Source organism: Lissotriton vulgaris, chromosome 9 (assembly GCF_964263255.1).
Source record: "Lissotriton vulgaris chromosome 9, aLisVul1.2, whole genome shotgun sequence".
Taxonomy (NCBI): Eukaryota; Metazoa; Chordata; class Amphibia; order Caudata; family Salamandridae; genus Lissotriton; species Lissotriton vulgaris.
The window spans coordinates 1,022,667,244-1,022,694,554 of NC_141697.1; the positions used below are offsets into that span (position 1 = coordinate 1,022,667,244).

At 45.7% G+C, this 27,311-nt stretch overlaps 1 protein-coding gene across 4 annotated transcripts in view; it reads left to right on the forward strand.

The window, feature by feature from the left end:
* LOC147692727 (cyclin-dependent kinase 17-like) overlaps positions 1-27,311 on the forward strand; it is a 600,938-nt gene that overhangs the window by 6,751 nt on the left and 566,876 nt on the right. For all 4 annotated transcript variants that reach the window (XM_086938922.1, XM_086938918.1, XM_086938917.1 and 1 more), the window contains exon 2: positions 20,160-20,307. In XM_086938922.1, coding sequence (XP_086795048.1) covers positions 20,181-20,307 — 127 coding nt within the window. In that variant the 5' untranslated portion in view covers positions 20,160-20,180. The remainder of the gene's footprint in view (positions 1-20,159; positions 20,308-27,311) is intronic.

The following is a 27,311-nucleotide window of genomic DNA, read 5'->3' on the forward strand; positions in this document are numbered from 1 at the left end:
GTCCCGGCCGCCTGTGTCCCAGCAAACAGTTAACAGCAGTGCGCAGCTCTCTGAGAGCCGGCGCTACAATGTATCGGAGTAGCACTTCTGTGCCGGTGCGGGCTGCCTGCCCTAGTCCCGATACGTGCAGCCAATCATGATCACCGGTGTCACCAGGGGGCCGGGATTAATAAAATCCAGATGTGCGGTACTCCTGCATCACGTCTGCTGCCAGGAACTGACAGGAAGTTAGTCGGCAGGGGAATCTGAGTGAGCGTGCAGGCTGCCTCGGCCGTGTGGCTCAGCTGCCTCAGTCAGTGCAGTTGCAGTAAATTTACCCGGGCCCCGGCGATCTCAATTGCCTTCACCGAGAGGGACACTTGACTGACGGACGGTCACTGGATTGCACACGACAGGCTTTGCTGACTCGAGGACTCACTGACTGTGACCAGGTGAGGCTCAAACGGTAATTGCGGTGGTGGCTTGCGGCCTGAGCTACAACAAGTGATGTGAAGTAAGACCGGAGTGGTGCAGTGCTGCAGCCACCCGAGTGTGTGTGTGACTGTGCTCTAAATGTGAACACAGTCCTGCCCATGTTTGCTGACATCTGTTTTCAGTCAAGCCATCAGTGTTTCTGGACACTGTAGCATTTTACATACTTTGTAAATATTTAAACTCACCATGATTATAAAATCTTACATTCTGTGCAACACGAACTCCAGAAACAGGAAAAGCTTTCAATACCCATCGTTTAGGCCAATGCATATTTGACCATGGTGTTGTAAATTCAAATTGCAGAGGCCTCTGCACACCACCCAAAACGTTGCGCAGCACGGACACACCCATGGTGCAGGCCTACAGCATCTGTACCAGACACGACTCCAGCTCGGTATCGGCCACGCAGAGATGATCGGTGAGCAATGCTTTGTGAGTGGCCCTTCACACGTCGTCCTCGCAAGGCTGCTCCAGCAGCGAGAAAGCCCAGGCCTGGCCCCCGAAACATCAGAAACAAGAAGTAGGCGACCAGCATCAAGCAATAGAGCAGGCAAGGGTTGGGCCATAGCACTGTTGGTAGCGTACTCCTCTGCACCCTGGGCTAGTACCCGCCGACGGTGCCAACGTATCACAGCTGAGTAACAGGTATGAGTCTTGTATTGCAGCAAACATAGAGGGGTTCGGGTATTCTACATAATAGTCAGAGCTTGACTATTTGAGAGGCGTGTTTGTACAGCAGCTACTCGAGTTACGTTTTGCTTGTAAACACTGGAGTAATTTAAACACCACTACCTGCAATCCGAAAGAGGCAAATGAAAGTGTCCTTCTTCAAGAGGCCTGTATATTGAGCGTTGTTAAGTTGTTACACCAAAATCCATTCTTTATAGAAATGCAAAAGGAAGTGCTATTTAAAAAGTACGTTTTTATGATTATATGACTGGATACACCTAGGCCTTGCATTCTTTTTCGAAACCCCAGTGACTGAAATGACCTCAGTTCCCTTTCAATTTACTCTTCTTAATGCAGCTGCTATGTGAGTGCATGTAGATCCATTGTTCCTGTGTCTTCATCGCTTGATTTTGCTCGAAAGAAAGTGTCACTCATAGTCGTCTAATGTCACTCATATTTACACTGAAATTATGAAAAAGTCACACAAAAGTAATCTGAAACCTTGGCAGCTTTGAGAATGCTTTATAAATGCTGCACAGTCAGTCCTTGCGAAATCGCGTGTATGTTTCCCTCTTGCTATCTGCCCTATGTGTCTCCTGATCTCATCCTCAACCCTCCCCTCTCGCATCACAAACCATGTGGCCCTTTGTGAAAACATTTGTTAATGGCAGCCCCGTCATGCGCTGCAATTAACAAACATTTTCACAATGGTTCACAATCAGCCCCCAACCGCTCCCCCTTAAGAGAAGACATTTAGCAAGTCCGTGCTTTTGGACTTGCTAAATGTCTTCTCTTAAGGGAGCGCGGTTGGGGGCTGATTGTGAACCATTGTGAAAATGTTTGATAATTGCAGCGCATGACGGGGCTGCCATTAACAAATGTTTTCACGAAGGGCCACAAACAGCCCGCAGCCACAGCCGGAATTACCGTTTTCGCGCCGCTCGCGTTTTAAAAGCGGCGGCGCGAAAGCACTCACAGGATGTGTGCGCGCTTCCCTCGGGACTCTGCGCGCTCGGTGTAAGTAAGGTGCGCGCGCGCGCGCCCGCGCGGCTTACAGGGAACACTGGTCGGACCTTGTACCTGCCTTAAAAATAGGATGTAAAATGCTACCTCTCCATGACTCGGGAATACTTCCGGTTTGAAATACGTCATTAAATAGTGGGGTGAGATTCTGCCCAAAACTGTTGATCTTGTTTGAACAAACCATTCGGTTGGCCGTTTGAGTCTGGGGCACCTTTGGACCTCAAGTTTTTAAGGACCATTGCTACCTGAGATGGCGTTATCCAGTTTCCATTTGGTTGTGGCACTGCTTCTTGGGTATTTATTAGTAGCGGAGTCTGCTGGTCCGTGCACTATGCTGAGATATTGTTCCTTTGGGCTTGCTCGATGTGCTGTATCCAGTCGCCCTCAAGTATATTAACGTGAAGACCTGTGCCGCTCCATTTGCCACTTTATTAATTTCAGCTCAAAATTTCCCATTGTTATTTGATTTACTGGATGCTAGCAGTGATTGCCACATGTCATTTTGGTATTTTGTTTTTTCTAACCACACTTCTTTTTTGTAGTTTTGTCTCAAGCTGTAAATTTGTTTGCCAGTATCTTTGCCCTTTGTCTTGGCTATTGCATGTAGCTTTCTGATTTCTCGGTTAAACGACCTTTTCTTACGCGATATTGGTCCCAGAGACACATATGGTGGTTTTCCGGTCTTCCTTTTGGTGATTTGGGTTTGATTCGCGAATCTCTCCATTAAGTTTATAATCAGATTTTCCCAGTTGTCCCGGAGGGCGGATGCATCTGCTCCGATCACTTCTGTGTGTACGTTTTTTGCGTACGTCATTATTTCTTTGATGTTATTGCCATTCCATACTAGACTCTTGAGATTGTAGAGACTTGGAGGTTCGATCAGTGCTTTACATACGATGGCCCTTTTGTATTGAACACTGAATTCGAAGGCTTGTAGGCTATGATCGCTCTCCAGTTTGTGGATGATTTTATAACTCACAATGGTTTGCGAGCTCTCTAAGTCCACCATGGTGTAATCCAGTACTGATTGAGCCTGTTTAGCTATTCTAGTGGCGGCCGCTGGTTGATCTTGTGGAAACCGGCCGTTCAAAGCGATCATTCCTACCTCGGCGAACATTAATGCGCACTGTTGACCGAACTTATCCTTTTACAGTGATTTGTAATGATACTTGGGATAAATCTGCCGTTCCATTTGTTTTGAGTCATGGTTTGGGCCTGGTCCTTTTCAAGCAAGAACATGTTCAAGTCGCCTGACACAACCAGCCCTGCCTGAGGATAGACAGATTGCATAGATTTGATAAAGGCTTTGAGAGTCAAGATCTTTTCCACTTTGTTCCTAGAGTCTGGATGTAAATATATATTACAAATTATCATTGACAAGGAGTTTTGCGCACTCTTTGAGCTTTTACCGGGGTCTTTCTTTATATCAAGTTTAATGCACTGGATCCATTGTTGTCCTGTGTCAATGGTAAGGGGAGTCCAAAAAATACTAGTGTTGAGGTAGATGGATAAGCTTCCGGCTGCTCTTCCTGAGGGGCCTCTTTTAATCGCTTATAGTTGGACTTCCTTAAAGCCATCTATATGTTGGGAAGCCATTAACCAGGTTTCTTGGAGTAGAATGATGTCAAAGCCTTTTAAAAATGCCATTAATTCTACGTCATTAGTTTTGCCCCCCAGACCGTTGATATTCCAAGAACAGGCTCTCAGAGTCGTTTTTCATGCTTCCGCCATCCTTGTCACTGAAATATTTCGTGTTGGAGCTAGGATTGTCCGGGCTTCTTTGGACCCCCCTAGCAGGCCTTGATGTGTGATGCGGAGGTTGGCCCATCCCCCCTTGTTCGTGGTAGTACCCCCCTGATAATCCTGCATCAAGAGTGATTTGCAACCTAAATATATTTGTGCACTGAAATGTGATTGTTGTTGCTAAATGTGACTATTGCTTCCCATAAGTGTTGCCACCCTCCTGTTGATGTTGCACTAGATGTGATTAGGCCCCTAAAAGTGAGTTTGCCCTAAATGTGTTTGTGCACCAGAAGCTCAGTTGGCTAAAAGGTCACAGGGTGGTAGGCATATTAAATAAAACTGGACTTTTAATTCGATGCGTGGTGCGTTTCATGTCAATGCAACTCTGTGTCCTATCTGTCCTGCAATTCGGATAACGGCACTCAGTACAGTAATTATTGGTGTACTAGGAAGTCTTGTATAGCAGTGTCGCTGAATTTAGGACTCCTTTTTTCATACAAGGGGGTGTCCTGTGCACCCAGTTCCATACTTGTACTGTTCCTCTAAAGTATGTAGTAACATCTATAATTGACCGATTCCTTATTTTTCTCCATTTACTCGTCCCCTTAAAATATATTCTACATCATGGTCCACAAAGAAAGCATAAAAATTATGAACGCTTTTTTAACTATAGAAGTGTACTTTTGCAGACCAGAGTATTTTGTGTGTATTTCAGTTTTTTTATCATCTGCTTTGCATTTGTGCTGTGTGCAAGCACTATCTCATACTACGGGGATACCTGAAGAATGCATAGAACTGGATGCTTGGCCATATTTATGTAACAATTCAGGCTTCGGAGTAATACATTTTCTGTGTACATCTTTTTTTCATTTCCCTCTCATAACTAATTGTCTGTATTTTGTGGAGTTTAAGTCTGAATATGGTCTTAAAATTTTCCAAGTTTCAGAATTCTGATATCTAATGCGACTCTTGCTAAGTGCCTCTCCAGCATTGTAACCCCTAGCACTTACAGGCGCACAAGGAGCAGTGCGAACAGGATTAAGCCGGACCAGTGGCTGATGCTTAAACTGTGGACACCTAGCTTTAGCTTCTGAAGCACGATCCGAAAGCAGACTGCTCAGTAATGGGACAGCACCAGGGCTGCTATGGTGTTGTTGGGCACAGCAAGAGCTTCTCAGACTGCTGCACTCAGGAAGGTAGGTAGTAGGGCACTTCCGTAGCTGCACTGTTTAGCTGAGATTCTTTACAGCACCACGGCCCGTATCAAGATGGCACTACGCAGAGCAGAACACCTGTTTTTTTGCGTTTGATATGTATGAAGTCCAAAGATATAACTCAGAATGTATCCATGTCAATGCACGAATTTTAAACAAAACAAGGCGGAGAAAGGGAATCTCTGCTCGCTGTCTGCTTGTACAGTACAAAGTACATGCATAACCCCGAAGAAGAGATGTATGTTCCATCTTTACTCACCTTAAGTGCAAACAAGCAGGCGCTGCTCTGATAGGTTTATGGCAGAGTTGAAGCACCTTTTGGAGTGGCTGGTATATTCCTAAGAGCACAGTACCAGAACTTCTCTGCAATGCTCGTTGGATTTAACGCTTATCAGTGTGGCTCTCAACAAAATGTATCAGCAGCGCTGCTCTATAAATGAAATGGGCCAAAGTAATAAGAACTTTTCTTGGCTGATGTAGTTTTCATGGGCACTGCCAGCCCTTCTGAAGCAGTCTGATACATTTACATTAGGCAGAAGCAGCAATTGTCTGCAATGCATTTTAATTGGCTCGTACCGACCTCTCTCACACATTGCGCTATACATTTAATGGAGCACCCACGAGTACTCTTGGGATCTTAAATATTAGGATACACAGTGATCGCTAGAGGGAGCCAGAGCGCTAGAAAGCTGCAAACCGCCAGAGAAACGCCAGAACGCCAGAAACGAGCGGGTTGCGGGAGCAGGCTACAAACCGCGAAAAAAAACAGCCCACGGACCGCGGTTTTTCACCCACCTTGCCCACGAAAAGGCCCCGGCCGGCCGACGACAGCTCATGGAAGCCTGCCTGCATGGAAGCCTGCTGAACCTGCCGCGCGTCCCCGCACGTCTCCCTCACCTGGTCCTTTGCTGGCCGGGAGTGAGTGGACTACGGCGGACTAGTTGTGCTTTTGGCATCGGGACACTGCTGAGAGCTCGCCCACGAGAGGAGTCACCGCGGAGTAGAGGCAGCCGCAAAGGGCGGCTGAGGTCCTGGACCTTCAGCTCCTGAGCAGTCAAGTCTAATATCTTGACTGGTGTCTCCTTTTCGAAACTCTTGCTACCCTTTAATGATGCTCTTATAGATGTCCTAATGGGAACTCTGTCCAAGTCAGCACAGGAGCTCCTGTGAATAGGACAATTGCCCGCCACCACCGCCCTGTTGCTGGTGACCAAAGTTTCTTCACAATCCATCCTACCCCAGAGAGCTTGGATAGTCAAGCCTCTACCTCTTGAGGCGCGTTCCCTTCTGCTCCCCCGGACGGGAAATCCAAGAGGCTGGATAGTTTGGGTAAGAACATTATTTTCTTCCACCAGCCTTGCATTGTGGTCGATGAACACTGAATGCTCATTGGGCCGGTATTTCTACTCCCTGAGAAAAACGGTTGCGCAAGTGCTGCCACAGGTGCACGTTTTTCCCTCTTCATATTTCTCGTATGCAAGGGGAGTGATGGTGCTAGTTAAAAGAAACATTCACTTTGAAAGTAGTTTTGAAGAAGTTGATGATGACGGCAGGTATATAATTGTGCAGGGAAGGTTATGTGGAACTCTCTCACGATGGTGAATGTCTATGGCCCGAATAATGACAATCCAGAGTTTTTTTAAATGCTCTGGAACAAAGTTTATAAATTGCCAACATCTGCCATTATTTGTGGGGGGGGGATTCTAATGTGGTGCTAAATCAAGGGTTGAATCGGTGTGCGGGTCATCTGTAGCTGTTAAAAAAGCTGTGCAGGCGGTGCATGATGGTATGAGTGACCTGAGACTTCTCGATGTTTGGAGGCTGCGACACCCTGGGGTAAAGGAGGGCACATGCTATACATATGCACATAATACATGGTCCCGTTTGGATTATTGGCTTACGCCGCTATGTCAGTACATGGGTGTGCCGGGTGTCGCATTTACCCCGGACTTTGTCGGATCATGCTCCTGTATTGCTTGTTCTGCAGGTGCCCACTTATGCTCCGGCCCGTTGCAATGGAAACTACAGCCCTCGGCTTTACTGGATTCTGTGTTTAAAAAAGGCTTATGGGAAACTGTTGAAAATCATTTCAGTGACAATCTTGGTCCGGTATGGAGTATGTGCACTTTGTGGGAGGCATTCAAAGTCACTATCCGGGGAGCATGTATAAGTCTGCGGGTGGGTGTGCTTAAATCTTTAAGCGGATCCATGCAACAGATTGAACAGGTCCTTGTGAGGCTAGAGCGACAGTATGAGGAGACGCATGATAGTGTGACATTGTCTGCTATACGGTCGCGGGTCACTGAGTACAATGAGTTGGCAGACCAGGAGGTGCGACATATGTCGAGGCGTTGCAGAGCTAAATATTATGGTGAGGGGGGTAGACCAGGGCGGGCATTAGCTGTCAGGATTTTGGAGCCTTGGGCAAGATACTGCATGGTACAAGGGATTACAGAGGGGAATACTATTCTTTCGGACTTGGCTGGTATCCTTGCACAATTTGTCAAGCATTATACAGCTCTATATGAGAGCAGGCGGATGGCTAGTGAGGAGAACATAGCACAGTATTTGGATGATGTGGCTTTGGTTTGGCTGTCTAAAGGACCACAAGATTTCCTGATGCACCCTCTAACGGCCGACGAAATTACAGATGCCATCTCGTCCTTGCCCAATGGGAAAGCAGCGGGCACTGATGGGCTCACGCCAGCGTTCTATAAAAAGTATGTTGATGTGCTACTGCCTCATTTAACGGCTATGTATGATGAGGCCTTTGAACAGCAAAGGCTGCCCCAGATTCCCTCTGAGAAGCTCTAATTGTCCCATTGCTAAAACCTGGCAAATCACCGGACCGGTGCGAGTCATACAGGCCTCTCTCCCTCATGAACACTGATGTAAAAATTCTAGCGAAGGTTTTAGCGATCCGGTACCGCCTGTTAACGGTTATGGTGCTTCCAGATCAGTCTGGGTTTATTCCTACCCGTTCCACAGCGCATAACCAGAGGGCACTGTTTGCGGTTCTGCATCTTTTAAACCCGGAACTCCCAGCGGCTGCAGTCCTTTTGGATGCCGCTAAGGCATTTGATTCTGTTGCTTGGACGTACATGTTCGCTGTAATGCATCGAATGGGGGTTCCCTTTCTTTTTCACTAGTTGGATAAAGTTACTATATACTGAGACGGTAGCCCGAGTGTGCATAAATGGTTATACGTCGGAGCTGTTTCCAATTAAAGGGTACTAGACAGGACTGTCTGCTGTCGCCCTTGATTTTTGCAGTCGTGTTGGAACCACTTCCGTGTGCTCTGCGGCAGAGACATGCTGGGTCTGCACTGAAATGTTATCAAAGGCCAATGGCAGTTTCCATGTATGCAGATGACATGGTCCTGTATGTGAGGGAGCCGGCGCAACATTTAGAGCAGGTTATACAGGAGTATATTAGTTTTGAGTGGTTCTCTGGGCTAACCATTAATTGGAACAAGTCTATAATATTCTCACTTGCAGATTGTACCAAGCCCCTTGTGCTGAATTATCCCCTGGAGTGGGCTACAGGTCCTGTAAAGTATCTTGGGGTGTGGATTCACAGGGATCCTCAAGTTGATATTAGGATACATTTTGGAACAGCTATATCGAAGTTAGAAGATCAAGTGGCTCGATGGATTTGCTTACCCCTAACATTCGCTGGCAGGGTGGCAATAATCAAAATGGTGGTGCTACCAAAATTCTTATATTTATTTGCTAATGTCCCTCTCCCTTTATCGCAGCATTTTTTTACTACATTACGCTCACTGTTGATCGCTCTGGCATTAGGGGGGGGGGGGCAGGAAATCCCCCATTGGCTGGGAGACTGACGAAGCCATAAGCACTGAGTGGTTTTGCAGTGCCAGATATGTACTTATATTATCTCTGTGCTCAGGCACAGTTTGCGTATTACTTGCAGAACACGGCGCCATTTACACCGCATGTGGCGGTTGAAGCAGAAGCTGGAGCTGTTCACCCTTTATCCTTTAAAGCTATGTTTGTAAATTCGCATTCGGTGTTGAACGGGTTGAGGTAGATATGGTTCAATGCACGGCTTGGGCATTGCATATGCTGGGGTGGCGGGCGAAGCGTCTTCCACTATATGCTCCGGCAATGCCTTTGCTTCATCATTCTGCGTTGTCTGTGATGGGTGAGGCAGGAGCCCTTAAGGTATTGCAAGCAGCGGGAGTGCTGACCATCGGTGATGCATTTCCGGGCGGGACATTTATATCCCTACAGGATTTTTTGAAAGATGGGATGTGTGAGGTTATGTCCACATTTATATATGCTAGGCTCCGTTCTGCTATGCGTAGCTTATATCCATGCTTACCTTATGAACCCTCAGAGCTAGGGGCTTTGCAGCTCATTTACACTATGCAAACCCAGACTAAATTGGTTTCACGATTATATCACATCTAGCAGCTGGATGAGTGTACGGCACAGTTTGCCTCCAGGGACAAATGGATGCGTGTCTGACACAGCCGCTTATGGATGAGGAATGGGAAGAAAGCTGTAGAATGACTGTGAGTTTTGCGATTAACGCAAATTTTAAGTTAATTAATTAAAAGAACATTCATCAGATGTATTATACACCTGTACAACTGTATAGAGATGGTCTGCGTGACTCGCCCTGCTGCAAACGATGTGGTATGGACAACACAGACTTTATGCATTTAGCATGGGTATGTCCCAAAGTGGCTGCTTGCTGGGATGGAGTGGTAACGACGCTAACTGAAATGGTGGGTGGTTCGATTGAAATAGATGCGAAGATGTGTCTTTTGGGTAATGTTTCCAAGTTTCTGCCAGGTGTTCGCAAACTGGTGGTGTTGTCTATGCAATTGGCTAAACGTAGGTGGCATTAAACTGGGACGGTAGTCCTGCACCTATGCTGAAACACTGGCTTCATGATATTGCTTACTGCCGTGATCAACTTCTTTGTTAACCTCTTGGCTGCTAGGCGTTTTCCCGCTGTGTGCTGGAAAATGCCATTTTAGTGGCACTATGACGAGCTCAGCTCGTCATCAGCACACGACACCCGTGGGTGATGACGAGCTGAGCTCGTCATCAGCATCGAAAGGGTTAAGCAGAAAAGCTACCGAATGCGTCACGGCCTCGGGATGTGTGGGGTCTGTACACTGCCTATATGCTGACCCGCTCTGCAGATGATTGAGCATTGTGATATGGACAAATTGCTACTGATGAACTTCTTGTACTTCCTGATTACATGTTTTTTTTTTTAAACTAATCTCTGTATTGTTTCCCTTTGGCATCTACGTACATGTATGAGATATCGTTTGAATGTATACTGATCAGCTGCACTGTATTTTTGTTTGAAAATGTATAAATATTTTTTTTTTTAATGACTCTTGGGCTACAGCCCAGTTCATGGGCCTCTCAGTGGCCCCACATCCACAATCTGCCTTTTGTGGCTACAGGAGGGGTTCTCAGCCATGCCAGCCCTATCCCAGCCACAAGACCATGTAAGTTCAACAGCCTCCCGGCGGCCACGGGCACGGCTCGTTCAGACCCCATGGGTCGGGCAGCCAGAGGTCTGGTCAGTCCACAGTGCAGCCTTGCCCTCCTAGTCCTGTCCTTCTCGATCATGGTCTGCCCATTGATGGCATGATCCAGATAGTCCGAAAGGGCTAATCTGCACAGTTTTCTTTCAACAAAAAATGCTGTTTTCTGTTTTCTAGGGACAGAATAAAGTATATTTTGACTGGACAGCTATAATTTCAAGGACCATCATTTAGTAGCTTCTCATATTTACATACATAAACATGCCGTTCTGTGAATTGCAGTTCTTGTAGTTTTGTTTTTACCATTCAAAGTATAGGCACCCGCATGAATTTGCTGATGGGAAGTACCTGTCACCTGACCCATAAGGGTGGAGTTACCTTAGAAAACATCCTGTTTTTTATTCTCTGTGTTCTGGCTGGAACACAAATTGTCGTGGCACAACTACGGAGGCGAGTTTTTTTTTTTTCTTTTTCTTTGATGTGAATTGCTCTTGTGTCTCCATGTATTACTAATGCGTTTATTACTGCCGCCGCTCCCACTGGTGCGGTAGTTTGTATGTGGTGGACTCTCCTGGTCACCTCCACTCCTGCACGGAGCGATTGGGAGCGGCGGTGTGCTATATATATTTTCTGCCATATTTGCTCTGCCGCTCCCGGGCTGAGCGACTAGGGAGCGGCGGTGGTGGGTTCTTGGTGCTGCGGTGGTCTTTATTTATTTGCACCTCAGATCTCGTGCCCTCCAGTATAAATGGGCACTCGAGTCTGCATTAAACCTGCAGCTTATCTGTGTTGGGGTCTCCATGCTGCTACTATCTCCCCCGCCGGGTGGTTCCCGGGGATGTTGTGGTCACGGGATGGCCATCTTCCGCGTGCCGCGCCATTGGAGCAGTACTGGTTGCTTGGCAATGGTTTCTCTCGTTCCTTTCAAATGTTTGTTCCTCCTCCTTGTCGGCAGTTGTGTTTTTTGCAGCCATGGAGGAGAAACGCTCTGAGAAGTGTAAACATCAGTTTTCTGGTTCAGAGTCTGAACCTGCATCCTCCCAGCAGCCCGTGGGCATGGATCTTGATGTCCTTCAGGCAACGATTAATAAGGCGTTGGACTCCGCTTTTGTGGCTCGGGATGGGCCAGTAGCTGAAATTCCCAGAGTTTCTTCTGAGTCTGATGGTTCAGATGAATAACAGCAGGGACACTTTGTTAAAGGCGCTGAATTAAAGGAGGTCATGACTCACTTGAAGGACAATTTAGCCTTTCAGACTATTGTTTCTCTGGATGAGGAGGAAGATTCTTTTTCTCAGTACCGTCGGAAGGAGCCCCATGCTCTTCCCATCCATAAGGCCATCCAGGGGCTTCTGTTAAGGGAATGATCCGATATCGAGAAAGAGGGTTCCCTCAGTTCCTTGCAAAGAAGTACCCTCTTCAGAACTTCCTGACGGAGTTCACCCTCAAGTGAAGGTGGACTCTCTGATGGTGGGTCTGGCCTCCAGTGGTTCCATAATCTCGGAGGACGCCTCTCCTAGCGATCCAGTTGATAAGAAGGTGGATTGTGCTTCCAAGCAGGCTTACTCCACCACTAAGCTTTCCATCAGGACAGGTGATTACGCCTCAAATGTAGTTCAATCACTCCTGCATGATTTTCCGTCCTCATCTGAGAACCTCCATCAAGGGGAGTATGTTAATTCCCGTCTGTCTCCTATGGGATTACAGGTTCGCTTTTTGTCTGACATTACATTCGACTCTCTGTTCGATGCAGCTGCCAATGTTTCTGCTCGCCGAAACATCTGGATGAGGTCGTGGAAGGCGGAGGCTTCCCAGAAGTCCCTCCTGTCATGCTTGCCTTTTTTTTAATAAAAGTTAACATTTTATTTGCCTAGTTTCACATAGATTGCAGGGCTCTGCAGTCCAGAGGCATCTGCACATAGAAATTACACAATAATAATGACTTTGACTTTTAGCAAGAGTATTAAACCGCATGATAACAACCTCCCCCCTGATTGCGCCCATATCACAGAAGTCTATCAAGTTTGTATCTGCATACCCGAAGATCACCGCCTCTCCCGGTCATCCCGTCCCCTCCACCATTTAAACATAAATACAACAGATAAATCAGTCCGGCAGCCGCGCCTCCACCTCCGGTGGCGGGTCCAGTTCTAATCCCCGATAGTCCGCCCACCTCTTCCATGTTTTATAATGTTTGCGTGGGAACCCCCTGGCAAGGAAAACTGGTTGCTCAAACCCCATACAAAAATCAAGCCCATTTTTCCACGCGGCTAAGGACGGAACCCGGGGCGCTTTCCAGGTCCTGGAAATAACCCTTTTTGCTAGCGTGAGGTCCAGTAGCAAGAGATGGCATTTATATAGATTGCCCTCCACTCCCTCCATGACATGCAGCAGGGCCAAGCGCAGCGTGTAGGGGAGCTCCCAACCCAGTACCTCCGAAAGGCAGGAGTACACCCCCCTCCAGAAGTTATGCAGTGAAAGGCAGCTCAGACTGTTTGGAGGAGCATACCCTCCTCCCGCTGACAGCGAAGACACTTGGGGGGGGGGGGGGGATGTGATCATCCCTGCCCTCCACAAGGGCTCTCTGGTGAAGTACACTCTGTGTAGATAGTTCAATTGCACCAGCCGCAGGCGAGTTGCTATTGCCCCCCCCGCAGGCTCGCCAGAGCCTCAGCCCAGTCCTCCTCCAGCGCGCCCACATCCGCCTCCCATGCACTCTTAAGCTTCTGCAGACTACGGGAACTGTGAATAACTAACGTTTGGTATATGTGGGAGATCTTGCGGTCCGGTAGATCCCCCCCCCCCCCCCCCCCCCCCAATGAAGACCTTTGCTTCTTTGGGGCTAAAGTCTGGGAGAGATTCCAGGCTCTCCAAGCTGGGAGCGAGGGAGTGCCGAAGCTGTAAGTAGTGGAAGAATTGGGATTGCGGCATCCCATATTCTTCCTGCAGGTCCTGAAATTATTTGAGTGTCCAATCCGTCATAACGTCTCCCAGAACCGAGATGCCTACTGCATCCCATCCCCGGAAGCCCTGCAGTGCTGCCACTTGTGATAGGTGCCCGTTGCCCCAAAGGGGGGTCTCCCGGGTCAAGACATTTTGCCACCCCATCCTACCTAGAGCCTGCCTTCATATGTGGAATACTACCCTCGTGACCGACGGCAAGGGACTCCGAAGTGGTGCGGAGTATAGCAGCGTATGTAGGGGATGGCTGCCCATAAGCTGCCGCTCAACCACATAAGCCGGGTCCCCCCTGTCCCCATACCGCCACTCATTCAGTACCAACAAATGTGAGGCTTGATAGTAAGAGAGGACATCGGATGAAGCGAGACCCCCGGAGTAGGTAGACAAACAAGTGCGCAGTGCCACCCTCACTTTGCCCCCCTCCCACACGAACTGTCCCAGCACTGAGTTCACTTGCCGGAACCATCTGGGAGGGATTTGATATGGATGGTTCTGTAACTGATAGAGGAGGCGGGGAAGAGCCACCATCTTAAAGATTACCGACCTATCGTAAATGGAGAGAGGCATGCAAGACCACACCCTAAGATCTTCACAGATACGTTTGTCATGCTTGCCTTTTGATGGGGTTAAGTTTGCACCTCAACTTGAGGATCAACTAAAGAAGTCTGCGGAGGATCGTAAACTCCTGACGTCTCCGCGGCCTGCTCTGAGAGGTCAGGGTGTGGTTATAGGCAAGCGTTTGGGAATCCACCTTCGGCTGGGAAGGGTCCCTCCCAGCTCTTTCGTGGGAGGGGTTCTGGCTGTGGCACCCCCTTCTCTGCTAATTCACACCATAACCCACAGGTGCTGCCCTTACCAGTTACACTCCCAAGTCCTGACGGGGGAATTGGATAGTTTTTCTTCCGCTTGGGCCGCAATGTCACCAATTCCTGGGTTGTTCGCCTGGTGGTCGAAGGTTATTCTATTGACTTCTCTTCTCACTCTCCAGACCTTTTTGTCCCCACCCAACTCCTCAGAATCCTCTGAAGCTATGTGGGTTGAAGCAGGGGATCTTGGATCTTCTCTAGAAGCGTGCCATTGTTCCTGTCCCCGGGGATGAGTTGAGACAGGGTTGCTACTCTCTGATGTTCCTGGTGCAGAAGGCGTCAGGTGGTTTCCGCCCTGTTGTGGATCTCAAGACCGTTAATTCCTATGTGCCTTACCAGAGATTCAAGATGGTGAGTTTACTGAAGTTTCTGCCCCTTATTACCCCTTGGGTCTTTCTGTCATCCTTGCACTTTTGGATGCTTCTTTCCATATTCCTGTGCTTCCTCTCTTCCAGAGGTATTAACTGTTCTTTGCCCTGGGACAACACTTCCAATTTTGTGTCCTCCCCTTTGGTTTGGCCTCCGCCCCTCGGGTGTTTACAATGGTCTTGGCTCCCCTTGTGGCACTGTTGCCTGCACGGGGGGTACTTTTGTTTCCCTACCTTGATGACTGGTTAATTTCTTCCTCGTCTTTCTTTAAGGCCCAGTAGGATGTGACATTGGCGCAGAGTCCAACGGGTTCCTTGTGAAGATCAGCAAGTCCCACCTCATCCCATCTCAAGAGCTCCAGTTAATCTGCACTCTCTTAAATAACGTTTGAGGATTGTGTTTCTTCCTCTGGCTCGCCAGATGCGGTTTATATCTCATCTGGAGTCCCTCCTGTTTGCCCTGTTGGCTTCCGCAAGGAACTGGTTGCGGATTCAGGGGGACATGGCTGCTTCCCGTTTCCTGGTTCCTTGGGCTCGCAGACACCTCTTCCATCTGATGTATCGCCTTCTGCCTCGCTGGAATCCGTTGTCTCAGGATTATGATGCCGTGGATCTGGTGACGCCTGCCATTTCTCTCCAGATACGTTTGTGGCTGCTGCCGGATAACCTGGTAAAGGTGGTGCCCCTGTACTCTCCTGTGCCCTGTCCCCTAACGACCGATGCCTGCCCTTGGATTTTGGCGGGGGGGGGGGATCCTCTGGCTCTTTCTTCTCGGGGTTCTTGGTCCCTCGCGGAGAGCTGGATGTCTTCGAATTGGAAGGACTTGACAGCGGTGTTCAAGGCTCTCCTGCACTTTGCCCGTCATCTGAAGTACTAGTGGGTTCAGGTCCGGATGGACTATCGGGTGGCCCGTGCCTATTTGAATCATTTGGGGGCACTCGCTCTCCTCTTTTGGCTCTCCCAGCAGATCAGATTGGACCTTGGGCGGAAGCCAACCTGCTGCGTCTGAAGGCGATCTATCTGCCAGGGAGGGTGAAAGGCGTACGAATCAGCTGAGTCTCCTTCTTCCTTCCTCGGTTTCTCTGTCCCTGTCTCCTCTGGTCTTTCAGGAGATTTTGGGGCGGTTCTTGAGGCCTTGTTTGGATCTCTTTGCCTCCCCTCAGGATACTCTTCTGCCGCAGTTTTGCAGCCATCTTCCTTGCTGGGTGGCATGAAGGGGTGGATGCCCTAAGTTTCCCTTGGGGTCTTCTCTCTGCCTCCTTTCTCCTTCTCAGCAGGGTTTTGGCAAAGATCAGGACAGAAGGGGTGGTGTTGTTGGTGGTCTCCTTTTGGCCTCGTGAGCATTGGTATTCCCTCCTGCTTTGTTTGGCTATTGCTCCCACTTGGAGGTTCCCTCTGTCCCCTTCTCTGCTCCGCTTTCCTCTCCTGTCTCTTGGCCATTTGGTGGTAGGGGGGGAGGGAGAGGGGGGGGGGGTTGGAAGTTGAAAGGCGACGGCCAGTATCTTTGGGTTTTTCCTCAGAGGTGGCACTGTCCATACAGAATTCTAGGATGGTTCAGCACCCTTGGGGTTTATGAACGTCACTGGAGGAATTTCTCTGCTTGATGGTCTTCACGGGGGGTTTCTCCCTGTCTCTTGTGAGGGGCGGTTCTGTGCTTGAGTTCCTCCCGGATGTTTTTTGCTTGGGCTGTCTATTTCTACTCTCCGCGGCCAGTGGTCCGCCATTAAGGCTATCTCTCCTCTCTTTTGAGTCCTTGGCTTCACGCCTTCTTCGCAGATTTTATTTCTTTGGCCTGTCATTGCTTCTCCTATTCCCCCTGGGATCTTTCTCTGGTCCTTTATGCCTTGCAGCACACCCCGTTTGGGCCCCTGCCTTCTGTGTCTCTGGAGTTCTTATCCTGAAGCTGTGTTTTGGGGAGGCGTTTCGGGGAACTTGGCGCCTTGCTTTGCCATCCTCCTTTCTTGCCTTTTTTTCCGGACAAGATGGTACTTAGCCCTGACCTGGCCTTTCTTCCCAAGATGTCCTCTCCTTTCAGTTTGTCCCAGGATATTGTCCTTCCGGCTTTTTTTCCATGCCCCTCTACGGAGGAGGAAATCCAGCTTCATTTGCTGGATTTGATGAGGGCTCTAGCTATTTACCTTGAGCGGACCGCTTCCCTTCGCCGGGTGGATTTTTTGTTTGTCACCTTTGGTGTTGCCCAACAAGGTCCTCGCCCTATGATGGCTACTCTTTTGCGTTGGGTTCGGTCTATTTTCTAGGACTATCTTCATGCTGAGGTTTCTCTTCCTCCAGTCATTCAGGGGCATTTCACCCAGGGTGTGGCTTTCTCCTGGGCTTCTTTTAAGGGCACCCCCTTGAAAGATCTTTGTGTGGCGGCGACTTGGTCCTCCCCTCATACCTTCATCTCCCATTATAAATGTTTTCTGGGGATGTTAGTTCTGCTGACCTTGCTGCTCTTTACTGATTGAGCTTGCCTGCAAATAAATTTCCTTGGCATTTTTTGACTGTCCCTTTCTTTTGTTCGTCTGGCTCTTTGGTATGCGCTCCTGGGTGACTGTAACGAGTGAGAAGTAAGGTAATGACTCGGTTACATACCGGTAATCTTCATTACTCCGAGTCAGTCTTCCTCGTCACAGTCATGATCCCTCCCTCCTGCCCTATTTGTGGAGGGACAAACAAAGGTTTTGTTTTTCCTTCTGGTTGCTTCTCTGCTTATGGGTATTGCAGCATGTCTTCTGAGGTTACCACACCCTCATAGGTCAGGGGACAGGTACTTCCTATCAGGCCGACATGTTGGGCGGGGATTTTTATATATGAGTGAATGCTGTGCCTGGAACACGTAGTGCTCCTTGGTGACTGTGGTGAGGAAGACTTGGAGTAATGAAGATTACCAGTAAGTAACCGAGTCAGCATCCAGCTTTATCTGTCCTATGCTGTGCCACACCCTATGCTGTGCCACACCCTATGCTGTGCCTGCCCCTTGTGATCTGCCTGTTGTGTCTTGCTTCTCTGTGCTCCGCCTGCTGTGCCTCCCCACCATGCTACTCCTGAAGCGTCTTATCCCACGTGCTGTGCCCCGTCCCAACCCTTGCTCCGACGGGTGCACCTTGTACCCGCTCTCGCATCTATGCTCTGCTAACTACACCTTGGCCTAGTCCTTGCTCCTGTACGATTTCCTATACCTGGCCTTCTGAACATTCAGTTACTTTCCGCCTCCTGCGCTTTTCCCAAATATCATTATGTTTGTTCTATCTTTAATTGCAACGAGCTTGTTGGATTTATTATAACCATAATGTAGCTCTTCGGTATTTGCTGATCAAGTTCTCAGTGGAAAGGATCTGCCCTCTCTGAGATTCTTATCCAGATTGGCTCCATAGAGGTGGAAGCTCAGGGGTGGCGTCTCTCCCGACTTTAATTTCCCCTCTGGTCCCCATGCATTGATATTCAAAAACTCCAGGAAGGCAAGTCGGAATTCCCCAAGCCCAAAACGTTTCTATCAGCAGAACCCGGTGCACCCCATTATAGGTGGGGTCATAGTGAGTGTAGGAGGCAGGTACATTTTTTTTGTTTGTTTGTACTTCTTGATCGATATGCCTGAAACAGTAACTACCAGTATGTTATCCAAAATACTGCTTTGGGCCTTAACATGATTTCAAAGAAGGGTACTAGGTAAAACTCTTCCACCCATACCTCCAGGTCCTCCAATAGTAACTTTGCATAAACCTTTGCTTCTGTATCAACAAAGGCGGTAATTTGCTGCATCCATCTAGTCGGCCTTTTAGAGTGGGTGAAGAATCAGTCCGTGCCAGGGTGGCATGATTATGTCCATAGATTGCCTGTATGTTTGTTGGACTTTTTGAAAATGGCTGTCTATATGTGTGCTACTCGGTGTGTGTATGATCTGTTCTGTGCTTTTTTTCTGCACATCTGAGTGCATGCAGAGCCACAATCTAAACCTGTTGGCATGCTTTTGAACCATGTCTTCAAATGTCTTCAAATTTCAGCTATAATATCTTCCAGTTTGTGTGAACCACTCTTGAGTGCTCTTTCATCATGGATCTACAGTGCCACTGGCTTCGTTGGATGTTATGGGGAATGGCAAGCCGTTGACATTCACTTATAATCTTATTATTCAGTCGGTTCTGAAGAGTGTAAATCTGATTATTAGTCACAGTTTCTAATTTGTTTGTGGGCTTGACCTCTGGGAACTTTAACACGCTCAGCTCTTGTTTACTTGTAGCACGAACACTAACTGGGCCCAGCATGTTTGTAAGTTCAGGATAAATATCATACTTGCTATAGTGGAAAATGCTTCACTGTTCTGTTTGTAGTTGACCTTGTAGTGTCGGGACCCCTGACATTTGGGAGACACCACCACTGCTGCTGAAAAGTGTCCCCTACCTATTTTCCGTCTTGTAAAGCATGGCTGCTTGGGCAGTTGAAGTGTATTTAAAACGAAAATTAGGGCTTATTTTGAGTTGGATAGAATTAAAAATCCTCAATTTCAGGAGGAGATCGTAAGGTATGTGGCAAAATTAATTCTCAAAATTCTCAAAAATAATGTTGCGAATGACTGACTTACTGGCAGCAGAAGGAGACGTCAGTGAAGAAATAAGGAAGTCTATAAAAAGGCTATAATTGGCAATTTTACAAGAACGATCACATTTGAATTGAAATAGATTAAGAAAGTTACACTGTTCATGTGATACTTTAAGAAGCAAAAGAAGTTCAGTGTTGCCCAAGTTAAAAGTGAGTAAGCGCTAATTGAAGGAAGACCTCTCTACACACACACCTTCAGGAAGAGCCTCAAGACCTGTCTCTTCGGCTGACTCCCAGCTGCATCCCCCCCCCCCCCTCCCCCCCCAGCGCCATGAGACCCTCAAGGGTGAATAGCACGCTTTACAATTCCCTGATTGATCGATTAAGTGATCTTGCAATATGTGCTAAAGGGATCTTGAGAGTCCCTCTGCTTACAGTATAGTTCCATGTGGTTGCACAACCCATTCAGTCAAACCTCTTCTCTGCTGTACAAAAACCTGGGGTCGAGCCACAGCTTGTTGTACAGCAGGGGTCTTCATTAGGCCCATGCTTTCCAGGTATAGTTTACCCTCTTGTTAAAATGAACGTGTTGTGCGTGTGTTGTTTTTTTTTTTTCTTCACCCTGCCCAGTGCTTTCACTTAAGCAGAGTATCCTGTGGAGTACAGGAAGGTCAAAGTCCTGTGAAGTAGTGTTTATGACCTCACCGCTGCAGAGCGCGACCTCCACTGCGCCTGCCTTCTCTCACGGCTCTTCTTTCTTTCTCACTGCAGGCACTTGATCTGTAGCATTGAATGGATAGGATGAAGATCATCAAGCGCCGGCTGTCCATGTCCTTGCGCAGCAGCCGCCCCGTGGATGACTCGTTATCGGAGCTAGCGGAACAGATCAACCTCGATGACAACAATGTGAAGGACAACGGTAAGAGGCCAGCAGCCGTTACTCCACAGCCTGCTAAGCTTCTCAAATGTCAAATCTTTCATAATTTATGTTTTAACTCCTCATGCACGGGCTCGAGTGCAAGCTTTAAACTTTAACGGTCCAGCATTTGGACATGCTTAACATTGCAGTAACCATAATTCATTGCTCTCATTGGCACTGATGATTGCATGATAACACCTGAGCTGATAACTCTTCCCACTGATGCAAAAGGCCTCAAAGAAATTTTGTGCTGAGTTTTTTTTTTTAATGTATAAATTCCCCCAAGTTTCATTGGCCTTACCATTTGGATGTTAAGCTATAGTGGAGATGGAAGGGAGAGGGACCTTGTAAAGCCCATGTGCTCACTTGTATTGCTGTTGCCTTTTAATAACTTTTTAAAATACATTATTCTGTATGGAGCTTCTCTATGATGTCACAAGAAGGGATGTTGCCACTGAAAATTGAGTGTGCTACCATGGTGATCTTTTCTGATTATAAAGGTTTGGAGAGTGCATTAGAATTCACTTAAGCAAGTGACATTGTAGGCACCCATTCACCTAACAGCATGTAGTCAACCATGTTCTAAAAAGAGTTGTGATGAGCCCTAGAGTAACGAACACCTCAATGCCTGAAACACGTGCTCAGCTGGGCCACTTCTCAAGGCAAGTCTCGGGACAGTTGCTTCAGAGTTGAAAGAAAACTAGAAGCTATGTGCAGTAGAAGTGTTTATTTACCTAAGAATGAACTGTGTGAGAAATTTTCAACATTTCCCAAAATTCTGTTACTATTTATTTCATAAATGGCATGCATAGTATTTCCTTCTTGTATGTTGTAGGCAGACTTAAAGCTTGAATTTTGGAATCTGAAAATGATTCACCTTTTATTTTTGTTGAACTTCTGTGGGTTATGAGGTGTGTACTTTGGTTACTTCGTTACTGTTACTAATGCAGATGTATTAAAGCTACATAAAGTGTTTGATCGGCTGTTTAAATATTGTCTCAAGATTTGTAAAATCACTTCTATAGGATAGCATCTATGCCAAATATGACAGTGCTGGGTCTAATCTCAATCCTAACCGGACTACTCATCTCATAGTTATGTGTTTGCCTGATAACATGGCCAGCCTCTCTGCAATTTTTGTAAAAAATTTATGGAACTATTTTACCACTGGATTCTTACTGATGGCAGGTAAAGATTTTTTATATTTCTTTGTGGGCTTCTTTTGATGCACGATTAATCCGTATCAGGGGACCGTTCATTTAAGAGAAGGCTTTTATTTAGAACCCACATATTGGTATTTTTATTAATGGGAATAACCTCTTTTCAGTAGATTGATATAGCGTAAAATACATTTTCATACATTATTCAAGGCATTCCTAATTTGTATATAAACTCCAGCTTCTCCTCATTGTGTCATGGCTATGTATAATTAGCCTGTGGACTTAAATTAAAATGGTTACTAAATATACGTCCTCGTTTCTCAAATAGCATAGTCTTTCTTTGAATTTATTTTGCTTGTAATAGTCTGAATCCTTAACTACACCCAATAAACATTACTTACAATTAAATATCAAGTGTGACTTCTCCATCCAGAAAGAACCCCCATCATTTATTTTAACTGAGCTCTCGATTTTCTAAGAACACGCTGGCTTCAATCTAATTGAATTGGTCAACTTAAAACAAGCTGAGTTGCACCAGCAAAGAGTTACTGGTGAAATAGCCACATATTCAACAAATAGTATTCTTCTTTTAAGAGTTTTTAGAAATGGTTCCGTAAAGTTAGTAAATGTGGTAGATATGTCACAGACAGTCTTTTACTTGGAGTTCCCCTTAGCTTTGAGGGCAGTCGAATGACTGTCAAACTAGGGCACTCGGCTACAAGTTTATATTATTTTGTCACGAATGTTGTTAATTTGTGCGAAACAGTGCCATGTTACTTTCACAAACCAAATGACTGCAAGTTATTGTAATTTAATTGTCCCTCTTCTTGAACTGGTTGTGATTGATTATAGATGCATGCTGGACCACAACAAGCTGCTTCAAACAATGTAGGCACTTAAAAAACGTTGAAGGATGCCCTTCTACAAGAATCCCTACGCATAGAAAAGTGTATCTCACTCCAAGTCATCAGGGGTTCCCAATCATTGTGCACCTTAATTTAAATTCTAGAAAAACATTTTGGTGCAGGAGCCTTCTAGCTATTTCGATTTAGAAATGGTCTTTCTGAGCAACATACCATAACCCATCTGGAAGGAAAGAAGAAAGTCCATTCAAATGCTTTTAGCACCTTTCTTCAGATTACCATAGATGCACAAACAATGATGTTATAATTAATTGTGTGTTTGGAGCCTGGCCTGTTCCTCAGCTGGGTCTTTTTGCCACAGAGGTCCATGGGCAGTGTACAGAGTTTGATTCCCATCCTGATTGGACGCGGGCAGACATATAGGCCATTACTGCAATGACCCTTACTCCTTCGGGCCATCTGAGCAGTTTGGCTACGGAGGTGGAAGAGTAGTCACCGCCATAGCTAAACTTAGTGTGCTCGCATAAAAATCAGGCAGATGGACCCTTATCTTGTCGGCATGTATACTTTGTTGCTGTTGCGACAGATTGTACATATCGCCATGATATAAATTATATAAATTGTCCTGTTTGCCTGAAATCTAAAAGAAACGCAGCTGAGAAGTTACATTTTATTTCATAAGTATTAATGCTGCAAACCACGTTTGCAAGGGATTGCTTCCTGTTTTCAGGTAATTAAAGATCATGTATATTTATTGTTTTGCTTTGGAAATTTTGTTAGTAAATGATCTGCCACATGTGCAGTTTTTAATGGCATGCAGTTTCATGAATAACCACCAGTCAAGCAATGAATATACACCCAACATCCAAATGGCAGAGACATCAGAAAATGTATTTCGGTGGGCTTGTTGTGAACCTTAACTTTTTTCATGGGACAGAGACCTCGTCAGTGCCCTATATGATATTTTAACAGAACCAGTATTGTGTATATGCATTGAGCCATCCATTCATGTCTATCCCTAAGCGCAGAATTGCTTGGGCTTTTTTTTTTTTTTAAATGTCGCTGCCCTTTTGTATTTGTCCTATTTGGAGTTTTCTTCCAGTTAGTCGGGTCATGAAGGTGATTCTATGTCAACAAGTTCACCAATTTAGACACTTTTCTAATCTGGGAGACCAATCAATATATTTTGAGACCTTAACACAAGATTGTGTTAGCTCTAGTGGATCTAAGGATTTACACTCCTGAGTATAAGATGCTGGTTGACTGGCTATGTGTATTTTGTTTGTCCTGTTGACCACCTTTAATAAGGTGGATCATGCCATACTGTTACAGATAAAGACACCAAAGGTTAATGAAATAGTATTTTTTCATTACACAGGACTAACTCTAAAATGTTCATTGTAAGACACTAAGTGCATGGCTCCCGGTCTTTCTTAGCCTCCCTTCACTTTGTCTTGTGTGTATGCAGACAATGGGATATTATCTAACCATGAACAAACAGATCAAGCTCTGCAGTTTTCAATTCAGCTGGCTAACTATCTCCTACCATATCAGGAAATGATGCCCCAAGGAGGGCCACCATGTTATGACGGATTTAGAATGAGTCCGTTTTAACAATTTAAGCATTACATAAAGATTATTGCCTCAGACCTTGAAGAACTGCCTTAGTTATTGCTATTACTGCATGGGTTAAGTCCGAGGTCTCTGTGATGGCTCACAAAGCGGTTTATATCAAGTGTGCCTCTGTTAATTAAGAGACTCTGTCCTGCTGATCGGCCTACAGGGCAAAATTGTGGAATGGCCGGCTGAAGGATCTGTGCAACAATAAAGAACAACTATTTAGAGAGCACATACATGTATTCTCTGTTATGACTGTATGGTCTTATATGTATTCTAATATTATGCCTGGAGCGAGATAATTTAATATCACCTGCCCCTTCAATAGAAGTGTCCAACATAGTCAAGTTATGGCCAAGATGTTTGGCACTATGTATTTTCTTGAAAGGAACACCTTGTGTACTGTATTTTATCTAGTTAGTGGATCATGGAGGTTTAAAATGGGTTTCTTGACCAGTATGACGAGGTTACCACTCGAGTCCATACATTCAGCTCATATAAACGATAATTGTATTGTTGATTGTATACATTCTGAGTGATGTACTTTCTTAATCGGGTATTTGTAGTTTGGGTCCTTTTGTCTGCCTCACTTGTGTGTCTCGAACTCATTCTGTTGAAATTCAGTTGCTCTATCACACAAGTGCTTGTAATCAGATGGGGCAGTTAGGTGTCTGCCAATAGCACTTCCTACTACTCAGTTACCCGACATGGAAAGCCAGAACATGTTTACAAAAATTGTCAGTCACTAAAGTATGACAGAGAATGAATACACACTTCATAACATATTTAAAAAGACCAACAAATTTCTGCACAGCATAAAAGCATCTACTAGCAGTCCTGTCATGGATCATCTTCATTTGCTGCTTGACAGCTGCTCCATCAGAGACAGTCAGGACCATGAGAGCCAAGGGAAATGGACCTGTAAAGGACCACAGCTTCAAAAGCATAAACACATATATTGTGGTGAGCCATGTACTAGAACACATATTTTGTAAATTAACGACTCAAACTCAAACCTTGGATCCATGAAACTTCTGGCTTGGTAAGAACTTGAACCTACAGATTTTTTCAGCTACAGTCTAACTTATTACTTCTGCTGTAGCTGCCTTAATAGTATGTTTACAATTGGGAACTGCTGGAAATGTGTGCACCTTGGTAACAATGCTAATCATTTGTAAGATTCCCTAGCACAGGATGTTTGAGAAAAAACTCCAAGACCATACTACTATAAAACCAAGCAATCATGTACACAAGAATGTAAATGTGTTTGAGCTTATATAGCGCACAGCTACCCACAAAGGGTTTCCCGGCGCTTGCTTAGGGAACCCGTCCTGGTATTCCCCTGTGAGATAACCCCGGCAGGGTATCCACAAGGTGAAAGCCAGGCATCCCGCCGCGAGGGGCCATTGTGGAGATTAAGCAAGCTATTGCCCAGAGTCGCAGAGTGTGAACCCGTGAGTTGAGAAGGCACTGGAGCGAGAATTATCGAGTCCGTGGAATTGTTGAGCCCAAGACCCGCCGAGGCGGGGAATTGAACCCTGGTCCAGGGCCGATCTCAGCTTCCGGGTCTGCTGCCTCTAACCCCTGAGCCACACTTCTCCACATATCACTTATCACTTAGAACATATCACTTATCAAAAAAGAACTCTGGCTTGGTTACTGCATCTGTGAACATGATTTGGTCAGCATAATATTGAGTATAACTCCTTAAAACTCACTGCGGTACAAGTCCATTGCGCAAAAAGCTATCATTGTTAAAATGTTGCCATACAACCCCTCAATTTAATTGATCTCAGTACGGATCAGTAGTTGGCCAGGCCTTCCAAGATTATTCTGTGCTTGTTGAAAGCCAGTAATTAGCGTATTGTCCCTTTATTTATCTTGACTTAAGAAAATATTAATTCATTCGTTCAAACTATCTAATAATACTGCTCAGTCCTCACCCACAAAAAATTTTCCCTTCATTGCAGCAGAATACTCAAAAATCTATTCTATTATGGCATATACTTATAAAAGCAAAACGGACTGAGCAGGTGCTCTTGGAATTATGACCGTGGATTATTTATAGGGTCAGCGAACACAAAGGTATAATCATTTCAGCAATGCTTAATTGCATTTAAGGAATCTCAAATTGAGATTCCTTAAATGAAATGCATGAAAGTTTTTAAAATTGCGAAATCGCTAATAGGGCACGCAAATTACCATGAAGTACAACTTCATGGTAATTTGAAAAAACTTTGAAAAATGCACTAAAGTGCATTTTTCAAAGATTCATGTTACGCACACAAATGCCCTAAGGGCATGTGTGCGCGCAACATATGTGCACATATCAATTTCAGGGGTGCACCAGGGTGTCCTTTGGACACCCCTGCACCCTTGAAATCGCAATCTCAATTTGCGAATCGCTAATTGCGATTCGCAAATTGAGATTGTCTTCCCATTCATTCCTTAATTGCGACTCGCAATTTGCAAGTCACAATTAAAGAATTCTAAGAAATCGCTATTTTTTAAGTGATTTCTTGATGCATTCCATTTTGCAATTCCTTAATAGCGAATCGGTATTTTTTGCTATTAAGGAATTGCAAATTGGGTTGTTGATGCATCTGGGGGTTAGTATAAAGCCAACAGAATCTAAAATATTTTTTTTTAATTTTCCAGATGTCATATTTTGGTAAGTGTTCCTTTTGATCTTGGTATATTTAAGGGTAGCATTGATTTGGAGTTCTTCTGTAAGCGTCTGTTTGTTTTGCCCAACATCTTTCCATGAATTGTTTTTTGTGTTCCAAGAGGTGAATAGATGAACCCCTATAACGTTTAATTCATGCAGTACAAAAGTGCAAGGATTATTAACTGGCACCACTCCCTCTTTTGCAAAGCTAATTGAAAAACAAGCATTTACAATGCAATGGTCTCGGCAATATTATAGGTCGAGCTATTGGCATTGCTTATTATTATTGTTATTTTTTTTTATCCCCAAGTAAATGTTATTGTCATTTCTATTGTCAATAGCTAAAGTGTTTGCATATGTGTTACATATTGCATTAGCAGAGAGAGAGTGAGGTAGCGAGATAGAGAGGTGTTGAAATAGAGAGTGAGTGATGTAGTAAGAGAGTGAGGTAGATGGAGAGTGAGGTCGTGATGGAGAGTGATGTTGTGAGGTAGTGAGATAGTGAAAGATTGATGTATTGAAAGAGAGAGTGAAGTAGTGACTGTTAGTGGTGTTGTGAGGTATTAGGATAGAAACAGAGTGATGTAGTGAGATAATGAGGTAGTGAGAGAGTGTAAGTGACTTAGTGTATTTGATTTAGAAAGAGAGAGTGAAGTTGTGAGGTAGTGAGAGAGTGATGTAGTTATTTTTTGAGAG